The sequence below is a fragment of the Podarcis pityusensis genome (assembly GCF_964106645.2).
Source record: "Podarcis pityusensis genome assembly, chromosome: 5".
In the NCBI taxonomy this organism is placed as follows: Eukaryota; Metazoa; Chordata; class Lepidosauria; order Squamata; family Lacertidae; genus Podarcis; species Podarcis pityusensis.
Genome location: NC_138032.1, coordinates 83,070,358 through 83,083,681, shown reverse-complemented (window position 1 = coordinate 83,083,681; position 13,324 = coordinate 83,070,358). Strand labels below are relative to the sequence as shown.

General features: G+C 42.0%; 1 protein-coding gene across 9 annotated transcripts in view; it reads right to left on the bottom strand.

Annotated features, from left to right (window-relative positions):
* Positions 1-13,324, bottom strand: part of DLG5 (discs large MAGUK scaffold protein 5) — a 139,642-nt gene that overhangs the window by 33,947 nt on the left and 92,371 nt on the right. For 6 of the 9 annotated variants that reach the window (XM_081007616.1, XM_081007621.1, XM_081007619.1 and 3 more), the window contains 5 exons: positions 12,932-13,075; positions 11,494-11,621; positions 9,428-9,537; positions 7,449-7,558; positions 1,873-3,613 (listed from right to left, as the gene is read on the bottom strand). In XM_081007616.1, the coding sequence (XP_080863742.1) occupies positions 3,510-3,613; positions 7,449-7,558; positions 9,428-9,537; positions 11,494-11,621; positions 12,932-13,075 (596 nt within the window). In that variant the 3' untranslated portion in view covers positions 1,873-3,509. Of the gene's footprint in view, positions 1-1,872; positions 3,614-7,448; positions 7,559-9,427; positions 9,538-11,493; positions 11,622-12,931; positions 13,076-13,324 lie in introns of those variants that run through there. The other 3 variants (XM_081007617.1, XM_081007618.1, XM_081007624.1) reach the window with 2 other exon arrangements.

Below are 13,324 nucleotides of genomic sequence, written 5' to 3'. Positions count from 1 at the left end.
GAAACAGTAACCTGAATAGACGCTTGCACAGGATTTTGTGAAGCCTGCCTCCCGGTGGCTGAAAGTGGGGATGTCCCCGCAAGTGTGTTTTGGTGATCCTAGCCAGGAAGTAAGAATGGAAGGCTCACAGTGTAAGGCAGGACTCTTTGTACCTTCGCAGGCAGCGCCTTCTAGGAAGCGATGAAGACTAGCAGTGCCAATTCCTTTGGTCTTGTAGATGTACAATAGCCTTTCTTGCATTGAATGGAGGGGTGGAGTTAACCCCTTTCCCTCCCAGTTCCATCATTTAGGAGCAGAACTTGGGACACCCTGGCCAGGACATGTACAGTGGTACCTCAGGTTAAGTACTTAATTCGTTCCGGAGGTCCGTTCTTAACCTGAAACTGATCTTAACCTGAAGCACCACTTTAGCTAATGGGGCCTCCAGCTGCTGCCGCGCTGCCGGAGCACGATTTCTGTTCTCATCCTGAAGCAAAGTTCTTAACCCGAGGTACTATTTTTGGGTTAGCGGAGTCTGTAACCTGAAGCGTATGTAACCCGAGGTACCACTGTAATGGCATAAATCAGGGGTCAGCAACCTTTTTCAGCCATGGTCCCTCAGACCATGTAGTGGCCAGACTATATTTTTGGGGATGGGGGAAATGAATGAATTCCTATGCCCCACAAATAACCCAGAGATGCATTTTAAATAAAAGCACACATTCTACTCATGTAAAAACATGCTGATTCCCGGACCGTCCGTGGGCCAGATTGAGAAGTCCATTGGGCTGCATCCGGCCCACAGGCCTTAGGTTGCCTACCCCTGGAATAGATCACCCACCTGAATAGCAAAAGTTACAGATACTCAACTATTTTGATCTTTATGTGCCCCAAGCTGTAGAGGAGAAATGAATTAATCCATCTAATGTATCAGAGAGCCTCCAGCTACATCACTTTTAGCTAAACAATTATGCAACTCGCTCCAGTGTCCACCAGGGTTCTGTCATTTTGTCAAGTCAAAATGTAGAATTACAAAAACCACCTCATTCCTTGAAGTAACCACATGCTGCATATAATAGCAGAAAATATTTCACTTAGCCGTTATGTAGAGTTTATGGCCATTCTTCAGTGAGCTCACCAAACCAAAATCATGCAGGTTATTTATGAGGGAGAGGATGGAGGCAGCTATTCAAATATATCAGTAGCTGAAGGAATGCTAGCTTACTTCATAAAATGTACATTCATAAGACACTCTTTCTCTCCCAAGACATCTGAAATCAGGTCCAATGAAGCCTTTGCATGGTCCAAAATTTGTATCCCCCATCCCACCCCATGGCTTTGCCATTTTAAGACTTCTCTTAACTTGGGGGAATTCTTTTATTTTTCAGCCTTACACACATTAGCTTGAGAAAAGCTTATAAAACACTCCCATTTCCAAACTGGGCTTTGGAAGGTCACGGTTTAGGACTCCAAATCTGCAGGATTGAGGTCATAGAATTTTTACCTTTTGCCTAATGCCTCTTACACTGGAAAGAAAAAGGACCATCCACCAAGCCCAATTTCCGTCAGCCAGATGTTTACCACTGATACTCAAAATGTATTATTTTGTTATATGGGAAGGGCACAAAGAGTAGTATGTCAAGCTAGCATCTTTTAAATCCAATGGTATCAAAATTTAAGCAAGCTTTGCTCTGAATTTTCTTTTGGAGTCATTATGCTTCATGGGTAATTGCAACAAAATGCAATTTGGAATCTCACTGTAAAATGACCATTACAAATGTCTGTGAATTTGTTTTAATTCTGTAACCTTTTGCTTGGTGTTCATAGTATGGTTGATAGTAGTAAATTGAACAACAGAGTCAGACAGGGAATTATGCAACACTCCCATACAAGTCAAGTTATAGAAATTGACCTTTATTTAACACAACTTTTTTGTTTTCATACAAAGTGACTTTTTTTTTAGTTCAGAAAATCCATGTTGCAACAGTACCGGTCTGTTTCAATCGTACCGTTGAAGTCCAACTCTGGCCTCCCTCTTTAAAAAAAATATATGTTGTCCCTCAACTTATTAACAGTATTTTAACTAAGAATTTATCAATAGCCTTTCTACATTTTTTCCTCTCGCTCTCCTGTATTTTGAATTATAAAATAGTATCTGCAAAACAGAGGTTTAAATTTCCAAGCAAATTTTGTCTTTGAACAACTGTGCAAGAAGAATCCCTTTTTTTTTAATTAATGCAAAAAGAAAGCAAAAACTAAAAAAAAACGGAAGGGGAAAAATCAGAAGAAAGAAAACCTATGTACATAATGAAATGTTAGGAGCAGTCATCACAAATATAGTCCTACTTAAATGATACTTGAACAATAAAGTTACATTACCTACAAAACATGACATGCAATTCTTTACGAAGGGAAAAAAAGATAAACACACGGTTGGGAAATGAAGTCAGAAGTGCAAAAAGTAACATAGATTGGAATTTGGTACAGTGAGAAGATACATATTGTAACAAAAAACAAATAAACAAAACAGACACACACTGCATTTATCGACAGTGGGAAAACTAACAAGTTACAGGACCACACTAGAGGTTGTCAGATCCCTATAACAGAGACTGCAATGCTAATTAAATAAAAATCCCTATGGCTATTACACACCAAAAGAACAAAGCTTGAGCAATGTAAGTTTCCAATTACATAGACTACCTAAATGTGATAAAATAAAGCAGTCTCTAGGCACAGCTATTAACCCTTATGATTTACTGCTTAATGTAGGCCCAGCAACCCAAAATTATTATTCTGAATACACAATGAGCACAGTTTGATCAGATACACCATGACATTTAAATATTAACCCATGCATAAAAGAAGCCAATAACTTTTTTGAACAGACGAAGTTTATGAGATACAAACAGTGGCCTCACCCATATATCGGAAGAGTGCTTCTCCCCCCTGGATTCACTCCCCAAATGGGTACCTAGAAGAAAACCCATTCACAATCCACGCAACTGATTGTTCTTGAAGGGAGAACAGCTGTTATGGAAGGACAGAACCACACTTCATGAAAAAGTCATGCTCACTCAGCTGAGTAGGAACTCGACACTGTTTCATTTGGTTTTCTTCGTATCAGAAGCAGAGGAGAAATAAGCAGGGGGTTACTGGGGAAGGGGAAGCTGAACAGGTTGCTTGTTTAAAAAAAAATTCAAGTAAACATGAACCACCAAATACTTGGGATGGGGGGGGGGAGGTTTTTGTAAACGTATCCTAAAGGGTTTCTCTCTCTCTCTTTGCAGCATCACAGTCTTATGAAAAAGAAATTCTGCATTCATTCATTTGTATAGGAACAAATGTAGAATAATTCTGCCAGTGAAAGGCCTATGGCCTTCCATGGGTGCCTCACAGATGTTGTCCGCAACGACTCCAAATTGTACCAACCATACAGGCAGCTAAGGGTGGACCAAACAACACCCACCGCAAGCAACTGTTTTATGTACGAATCTGTGGCAGAGTTTCAGTCACTTCACTGCATATGTCTATAGAGGGCCAGCTGGAATCCACAGGACCTTGTTTTGTTCTTGATCAACTGTTGTCATGATCTGAGTGCAAATGATCGAAAGAGGGCCTCCCTGGACAATCCCTGTGAAAAGAAGGATCACACACACCAATCAATCAGCATGCTTGTTTACGGGGGGGGAGCTGAATTTGCACTAGCGCCAAGAAATTGAAAAACACTGAAGCAACTAAAAGGAAGGGGGATTAATACCCCCCTTCTTAGTGGTGATGATGGTTTTTTCCCACCCTTTCTCCTAAGAGCTCAAGGTGGTCATATGTAGGACACCTTTATCCTCACAACAACCTGCAGAGAACCAGGCACGTCAGTTGGGCTTTGTTTGGTTTCTCACCTGTTGTCACTTATCAGTTCAAAAAGTGGCCTGCCTTTGGCAACAGGAACAACAACCCTGCCTGTTTCCTTATAAGCATCTCCACCAGCAGGTATATGAACTAGACCTCGAAGTGGCCCAGGAATCAGGATAATGAAGGGAGGTGCATATACAGAGTGTGCCTCTCTATGCATTCTCACTGTATGGACTTTAGGTGTTGATGGTGGAACTTGTAGGACCCAACTCTTGGCATCTTTAATGGCATTCAGGTGTGCTCAACTATGGTTCTCAAAGAATAGAGACAAAGAGTGAAGCAGAGACACACAGAGAGACATTTAAGATGTATATTTTTCAGGACACTGAAACTGCGTGTTGTTCCTTTCAGGGGAATAGTTTGAGAGTGACACAGGGAGAGGCCTAAGATAAGGGGGCATCTCTTTTTGTAACTCCCATTGAGCTTTGGGAAAGGAGAAAGGAACTGGGCTTTCTGGCTTTCACTTTTCTTTACCGTTTGTGGAAGCAGAGTTCTTTTTGTGGTTAGCAAAAGAAATCAGTGTTGAAGAAGCCAAGCTTATGAGAACCTTCATTCATGCTAAGAAAGCCTTTGCTGTTGCAATACAGCTAACAAAAACATGGCAAGAGGAGAAAGCAGCCAGGCCCCACGAGTATGATCCTCTACGACAACTGTTTTGTTACTGAGCCCTCCGAAAGCTATTTTCTTTTTCTTTTTTATAAGATATTTATTAAGCTTTTTTAGAGTATTACAATAAAAATGAAAAAAATAACAAAAATATAACAAAGATCACCAGGTTGATGGACTAGATGGAATGGACAAGAAGGACTGACAAAACCCGAGACCAGGAAGAAGAGACGTTGGATGAAGATTGGAAGAAAGTTTTTTTTAAAAAATTATTTTGAGAATTAGTGTAAAATTAACGAGTATTAGGAAAAATGTTGGAATGAAACTATTTGGCTTTAGTAGAAATGATATAAGGAGTTATGTACAAATAAGTATTAAGTTTTAAGGTTTTTTTATGGTAAGATAAGGTTAAATAAATTAAGGTAAATTGAATGACAGAATATAGTGAAAGATGGAAAGGATTTGTTGAGTTCATTAAAAGGTTAGATCGCTAAGATGAATTATATAACAAAAATTGAGAAAGATGGAAAGAATTTGCTGAAACAATTAATTAAATTAGAATACAAAAAGGGAGGTGTGAGGAGGTCGATGAAACAAGTAAATGAAAGATAAAGATATGGAACATTGGATGTGTGTTTTAATGTTATTGTGTGTTTTTTGCTGTATTGTTGTATTGTTTTTTATGCTTTTCCTTTTATGTATTGTAATGTATGTTTTGTCAATTTTTTGTTGTTTTCTTTTTCTCTTTTTTCTGTAATTTTTAAACTTTTAATAAATATCATTTTTTTTAAAAAAATAAGACAACTGTTTTGTTACTGAACCCTCCAAAAGCTATTTTCAGTGGCATCAGGTGACAAAGTTTACATATTAAATCTAAATATGGTTAGAGGGACCCCTGTTATAGCATAATAAACCTTCAGGGCTGAACAGAAGGCTAAGTTTAGTAGCAAGGCAGAAATATACAAAGAGATGATGGCCGTAGCAACAAGCCACTATTTACAAATATAAGAAGATGGCCGTTTATGGGTTTCGTTAATAAAACAGGCATGACTGGTTAATAATAATAATAATAGTAATAAAAAAAGAACTGGCAGGCTTATTCAAGGGATCAAGTTAACAGAAAATACAACACACTGGTGCTCAGTTAGAGCCCATTAAATACTTTTAGGGACATTCAAGTTGGATTTGCAAGGCAAAGCACAAGGGGAAATTGCAAGGAATTTCCTACCACCCCATTCTGGGGGATTCAGAGTTAAACACTTAAAACTGCATTTATGATCAAAGCCAGTCATAGTTGCTTTGTTGTTCTACAACAGCAGTATCAGTGGAGAAAAATACCAACACAGCAAGCGTCTATCATAAGGATATGTTGGCCTATTGCAAAGCCTCCTTCTCAAGCAAAGTGTTGCAGGTTCTCCAATCCAATAATCTTGCTGCACTCCAAAAAACCTGACTAATTAGCATGTCTCCACTGCACAAATCCCACTGATTCCCAAGGCTGAGAGGGAACATGTCACTGAGACTCCCTAATAGGATCCTACGGTGGATCTGCATGCATAAATTAAGTTCCCTGTTTCTTCCTCAGTTTATCTCTAATTCTACCAGGAAATGGACCTTTCTGTACTTCTTGAGGGAAGGAGGGCAGCTAGCCCTTGGGGCTAAGAGAGTAGCCACCACCCCTAAAACTTGGAGTAGGAGGGGAATTCCCCTCAAACCTCCAGAAGCATGTCAACAGACAGCAGTAAAGCGGGGGGGGGGGACCAATCATGGAGTGATGGGCAAACCCAAAATGGAGCAGCCTCCAGGGAAAAAAATAAAATAAAATCATACTTATTGGTTGATTTTGTCATCTGCAAAACTGTTTTGAGCTCTGGGAGGTGAAGTATTACTTTTGTGAGACCAACTGGAGTCCAGTGTCTATGGGTGTTCTTACCTCTCCTGAGAATTCTCATAAAATGGGACACCCAAGACCCTGAACTTAAGGCTTATTTCCTCCTCCCAACCTCCCTCTCGAACCCTTTTCCTTTTGTGACCTGTCCTTTAAGGTTGTAAGCTTGAGGGCAGGGACTGCATTTTTTTTTAAAAAAAATAGTGATTTGTACTGTGCATATGAACCAACCACACAGTCCCAAGAAGTCAGAGAAACCAGGATACAGACCAACATTCTTCATTCTTCACACACAAACTAAAATGCTACTAGCCATTCTCCACAGTGTCTTCCGCAATCTGCTTGCAGTCCTTACTTGCTAATACAGTCGTACCTTGGAAGTCGAACGGAATCCGTTTCAGAAGTCCGCTCGACTTCCAAAACATTCAGAAACCAAAGTGCGGCCTTTGATTGGCTGCAGGAAACTCCTTCCAAAAATAGTTCGCAAAACGGAACAGTCACTTCCAGGTTTGCAGCATTTGGGAGCCAAAACGTTCTGGAACTAAGCTGCTTGAAAACAAAGGTATGACTGTATTGGGAAAGGGCCTTGCATTAAAATGTTGCACAGGCTGTCCCTTGGACATAGTCAAGTGCCTAAGTAACTGAACAGGGGCTGGCAGGACCAGTTTGCAGCAGCAACCTATGTAGTTGGAAACAGTTATGACACCATTCTCCCAACTGTAGCATCACTGCAGCTTACCTGGATCGGACTGGGCAGCTGCAAGCTCTGCCCCTCACTTCGCCCAGAAGCTTCTGCCAGATTTTAGCGCCCAACATTGCTGGGTTTCCTATCCCTTGAGCTGACCATTTGGGAAATCCTAGCACGTAACACAGACTTATTGGTTGTTCCCTTTCTTCGAAGTAGAACATGTTTAGTGCTAAAAGGGATGATTTATAATTCTTCTGGTTGTTATGGGGAACCAGGTGCTATACTGTGACCTACACACACACACACAAACACAACCAGCTAGAGGAATCAGAAGCCAGCCTTCCACTTTGCTATTGTTTCCTTTGGCATACAAACCTGTGAAGTACTTGTTATATTCCTGTTCTATCTTCTGAGCAGTCTCAAACTGTTCTTTGGAATGTTTCTGCGTAACTTTGTCCCTCAGGAAGACGGGGTCTTTTTGCTCTCTAACACAGAAAACACATAGAAAAAGCTCGTTAAACGCTTAATTTTTCAGGGACACAAGGCAAACCATTAGGGAGCTAAACAGATTTGCAGCCCATTTTAAACGGCATAGATGGTGTGTGAAGATCGCCACCTGGTGTCCAGTATAGGAAGGCTGCTTGACACACAAACTGCAGCAGCAGGAGCACCTACCAGGGGTCAGCAAGCTTTTTCAGCAGGGGGCTAGTCCACTGTCCCTCATACATTGTGGGGGGCCGGACTATATATATATTTTTTGGGGGGGGGGGGATGAACGAATTCCTTTGCCCCACAAATAACCCAGAGATGCATTTTAAATAAAAGCACACATTCTACTCATATAAAAACATGCTGATTCCTGGACTGTCTGTGGGCCAGATTTAGAAGGCAATTGGCCCCCAGGCCTTGGTTTGCTTTCCCATGAGCTAACCTTTGATCTGCTGCAACTGGCAAGGCAATCTGCCATGATCAACAGCCACCTACACAGAGGCAGTGCTGTCAACTGTGACCGGAAAGCACCCTTAGGGCGCTGGCTGGCTGTCTAAAACCTTTATATATAGGAAACATCATTTATAAATGTTGCTTAAAATCCTAAATTTCAGTTATCTTTTATGAACCATGATTGTAAGGAAGCAAGCATTGAAAATTGTTGGGCAAGGTGGATATATGGAGTGTGAGTACAGCTGCCCCACAAAGCCCAGTGGTTGCCACTTGGCTCCCAAAGCTGGCTTGCCTCTGTCACTCCACCTGGGCCTGGATTCCTGTTTTCTTATCAGAGCCACTTTTCAAAGTTACTTCTTCTGTACTGAGATCTCTTCCCTCTCTTCTCCCTCTCCCCCACTGGCAGTTTCATCTTGCCAAAACCTTGGGGTACTTGTTCAATTTTCACGTCTTCATTCTCTCTCCAATGCCTCCTGACTTTGCACCTCTCCCTCCTTGCAAGGGTTTAAATATCATGCTGGCAGGGAACATCTGACGGGCACCTTGTTGGCTACCCCTGGTTTAAACAGCTTCTATGGCGCTAACCCGGCTTCTCCCTGTTCCCTTCCTAACTGCCTTAGTTTTCTTTGTAAATTCCCGGGGGCCTGTTCTTAATGCAATTATTGTACAGTACACCTTGGCCTCAAGGCATTTTAAAAGCATTAAAAATAGTAGCCACAAGGGACTATATATGAATATAATCCAATGCAAATCTGTAGACCTCATATGGAAAAAAACCACCCTTTACCCAGCATATATTATTTATACAGTGGTACCTTGGTTTACAAACATTCCTGTTTACGAACTATTCGGTTTACAAACTCCGCAAAATCGGAAGTAGTGTTCCGGTTTGCGAACTTTACCTCGGTTTACGAATAGAGGCCGAACGGTGGAAAGGCACCGCCGGCGGGAGGCCTCATTAGGGAAAGTGTGCCTTGGTTTAAGAGCGGATTCGGTTTAAGAACGAACTTCCAGAATGGATGAAGTTCATAAACCGAGGTACCTCTGTATAGCATAACCAATGTACAAAAATCAGAGAAGGCAGATTTCTTCTGCTTTGCCCAACGTATGCATAACTAAAAGCACGACAACATCGTATGATCTGAATAAATAAAATCAAGCCTTTGATAATGCAGTGCAGCCCCATACTCAAAATTCATAGAATTTCGAAGTGCAACCCACACACATCTACTCGGAAGTTACCCCTGAATGGGGCTTACTCCGAGGTAAGCAGATATAAGACTGCAGCCTAAATGGCATATCTAAGTGAAAGCAGATTTCCTGTTGCACACGAGGAAGCACTGGAAACACGCTATCCTCCTAGCACTACCCAAATCCCTACAGCCACCACCCGGCCCACATCTCACACTTACTTGATCTGCTTGGCATTTTTGTAACGGACAAAAATGACGATTGGGTAGATGTGAATGCTGTGGAGCCGTTCGATGGCATGAGGAGCAATGTCCAAGAGGCAGTGACAGTCCTGATAAAGAATAATTGATTAATGATATGTTCAAAGCATTTCACGTGCATTCACTCAGCAACCCTTACAAACAGCTATGCAAGGCAGCTCAGTTTCATTAGCCCCCTTTTGCAGAGGAGGGGGCTGGACAATAACAGCTCACTTTAGACTATCGAGGAAATTCACAAGTGTCCCTGCAGCTTGCCTGCTCTCTCTGAGACAGTGCTCGAAACTCCCATTGTTCCAGGCGCATTTTGTGCTACACGTTTTTATTATCGTGAGCAGTTTCTGAGCTATGGGCACAGTATTGCACCTGAGATTTCAGATTAAAACTGCAGTGGAAGGAAAGGGGGACCCTTTTTCACTCTTCCCACTTCCAGCTACTGTCTGAAGACTGGAGAAGAGACCCTCTTAAGAATATTAGGGGGCGGGCAGGGGAAGGACTAGACCATGTCAAAAATGAACAGAATATTTTAGCTGCAGTTGGTTCATTGTCAGCTTTGTATTCTTGTTATTAAAAAAGCGCACCTAGACATTCCGTTGCTGCGCCCATAACCTGGGTTTAAGGTGCCATTTAGCTTCTAGCTTTCATATCTCTGTTTCTAGCACTGCTCTGAGACACCATTCTGGTTGCATTCTTATTCTCTCTCTGTATTTCTGTACTTTTTGCTTCCCCCAGGCGACTTCTCACTCTCTCGCTTGGCTATCCTTCAATTTCCACCCCTCCACCACCAACACCGTGTCCTCTATCTCTCTCTAACAGTTCCTGTACTATTTAAATATACCAACAGAAGGAGCCAAGAAGTGCAAACACCTGACTTTAAACTCATCACCAGCCTAATATTCTCAAACCTGCCTCTCCCCAAGCCGTCTTTCCTATCTGCCCAGTTCCTATCTCCAGGAAGGGGAGCCTGCTGGACCAAAGGCCCAGCGTCTCACAGTGACCAGCCAGATGCCTTTGGGATGTCCAAATGCAGAACCTGAACACCATAGCAAATTTACTTAGGCCCAAGCTAGTTGTGATGGAGACAAGCGGCATGTCTTATTTAAACATACGTCTCCATTAGTGGGGCGGGCAGGGCATGCTTTTTTACCATGGAAGTTGTGCTCAGGTGAGGAGACCTGAAACTTCCAAATGGCCTAAAAGCACTTTTCTCATCAGCTTGGTTTACTGCCAGTAGCAGAGCTGGCCTGAGATAAAAGTTCCTGTAGCAATGGGACATGGAGAGAGGAGGTGGGGAGCTTGGATGGGTGCTCTTCCTGACAGAAGAAACAGAAACCTCCCACTCCTCACCCGAGATTAATATTCTACTGCTTTTTAATTGTATCTGTGGGAAGGGGGGTATTGGTTTGCTGTTTTGATTTATTTACTTGTTTTTATCCTGTATTTTATTCTGTGAACCACACTGAGATCTTACGATGAAGGGCCGCATGTAAATTGCATGCGAACAACAAATGGCTTTGAGGTTTATTACAATCCCACACTATGTAAGGTTGTTAAATAATGATAATATTGGCTGCCATGTTGCATCAGATTTGGCCCATGAAGTGTAAGCTGAAGAACAGGGATAGAAAGTTCTTCATTTTGTCCAGTGTGCCATAGAAAGTTACTGCCATGTGCTCTGGAAGTCAACAACACTCAATGTTAAGACTGAAAGACAAGACTTGCTGGCTCACCTACTTAGCCACTTTCATCTAGGGATTACAGAATCAAAACAGCACATCAATCCAGTTTTTAAATATAAGAATGTAAACGTTATTGGGAAAGGGTCATATTTCTATCTCCTTGTGAGTTGCCTCCTCTCCAAAGAGTTCAGATAAGTTTTGTGTGGTTCCAGACTGTCTCCCACTAGAGAAGCTGGCAGGCCCAAACTAGTTTAGCTACAGCAGAACTGTGAGTGGGTGCCTTTTTTAAGAGGAAAAAATATAACCGATGGTAAAGCTACCATAAAAAGAGAGAGAGAAAGAGAGAAGCACCTTCTCTGTTATCTCCTTTATTGAGGCAACAGTAGTCACATCGAAATGTCCACTCCTACGTTTATAATCTATGAATAAACAGTCTTTCACACCCCGCTCGATGGCTTGTTGAGAAGCTTTCATCACCTCTGTTTTGGAAGAACAAAAACAAAGATGGTTTATTCATTTTTACTTTCACAGGAAGATGGCATTCGGATGCTTCAGACCCAAGTTTTCCTTTGCACACATACAGTATATATATATAAAGCACGTTAACATTTAAACCAGTTAAATGCAATTATTTGGCCTTACCTCTACTGAAGGGCTTAACCGGATCATCAAGGAATATGCACTCACAGCTGCACATTCCCTACAATGCAATATTTGCACAAGCTAATACCATGATCATGTTTTCCCCCCCTTCTAGAATGGGGCAGGGTAGAGGGATGTTACATTACGACAGAGAGAAAGCAGAGAAAATTGCCAGGTGTGGGTGGGGGGAAGCAGCACTGTTGTCGTCTCTCCTGCCTCATTCAATGTAGGACCACACACAGTCTTGGGGGAAAGCAAGGAGGCTGTTGCAGCAGTTGCCCAGTTGGCTCTGTAGCATGACAACTGCTTCATAAACCCATGCTTTAATAAATCCAGGCCAGGACAACTGTTTAATAAGTCCATGCTGTCAAATGAGGATTTCCAGGCTGCATGCATAGCTGTCAGGAAGCGCTCTCCCCAAAGGAGCAAGCAGATAAAGAGTTTAAAAGGCCGTGATGCTAAACGCTGCACCATCACTTGGTACTTCTGCTTAACCAGGAGTGTGAAGCAGCACCTGTACCTTGGCTGATGATTGCCATCGTGGCTTGTATTTACTTTCCTTTTGAATTGCAAATAAGGTAATGGCGTTGTTCACAACTCATATTTAGCAATTTCCCACAACTGAGTCTTTCTGGTCTGTGTCTTCCCTATACACACTGGAAAGAAACAAAATACGACTCTTGGATCAAGTGCGCTGTCCCAAACCAGGGATCATTGTTTATTTCCCTCCCAACAATACATAGCCCATGCTTGTTCTTAGATTACTGATCCAAGTTTGTTGGGAGTGAAAAACAACAACAATCTCTGGTTCAGAGATAACACTAAACCAGGTATTGTGGTTTGTTTCCTCTGTGTGCTGTAGGGAGAAGATGAATAGTACAGTAAGGAGAAGAGACTTAGAGGAAAAAGAGCAGAGGGAGAATTATAAGCTGAAGAGAGAGAGGAGGAAAGAATACCTGAGAACGCAGAGAAGCACAATGGCCAAATGGGCAAAGGAAAAGAGGTATTTTAGAAGGGAATTCTTGCCGATAGAGGGTGTGTGTCACCTGAATTACCCATAACACCTAAGCAACCACTGTTTTTCTACTGCTCCCTCTGGAGACCAACTTTTTGTTACTAGAGGACCTTCAAGTGCTGGCATATTTACCTAGAGGACACCGGCAAAATTTTCCTGGAGATTCCTTGACTAGCATGTCCTTCACAGCATCAAGTAATGGCCCTAGAATAAGCACAGGCCTGGGAGACGTGCAGTCCACTTTCTGGACTCGTTGATAAGCAAGGTTTACAGAATCTGGAGAGAAACAGAGAGTTGCTTACATGATCAGGAAAATAAATAAATAAAAGAATACAACAGCTCAAGGGCCCATGATAGTGAAGGTAACTGAGGTGTGGGACAGTCGCTGTCTGAAAATTGTGAATCTGAATTCTCTAACAATACTAAATTTGAATTGGAAAAACCAAAGCCCGAACAGGTAATACAGAAAAAGATCACTGGGAACAGCTGGAGAAACTCCACATTCTATAGCTAATGATCCAAATC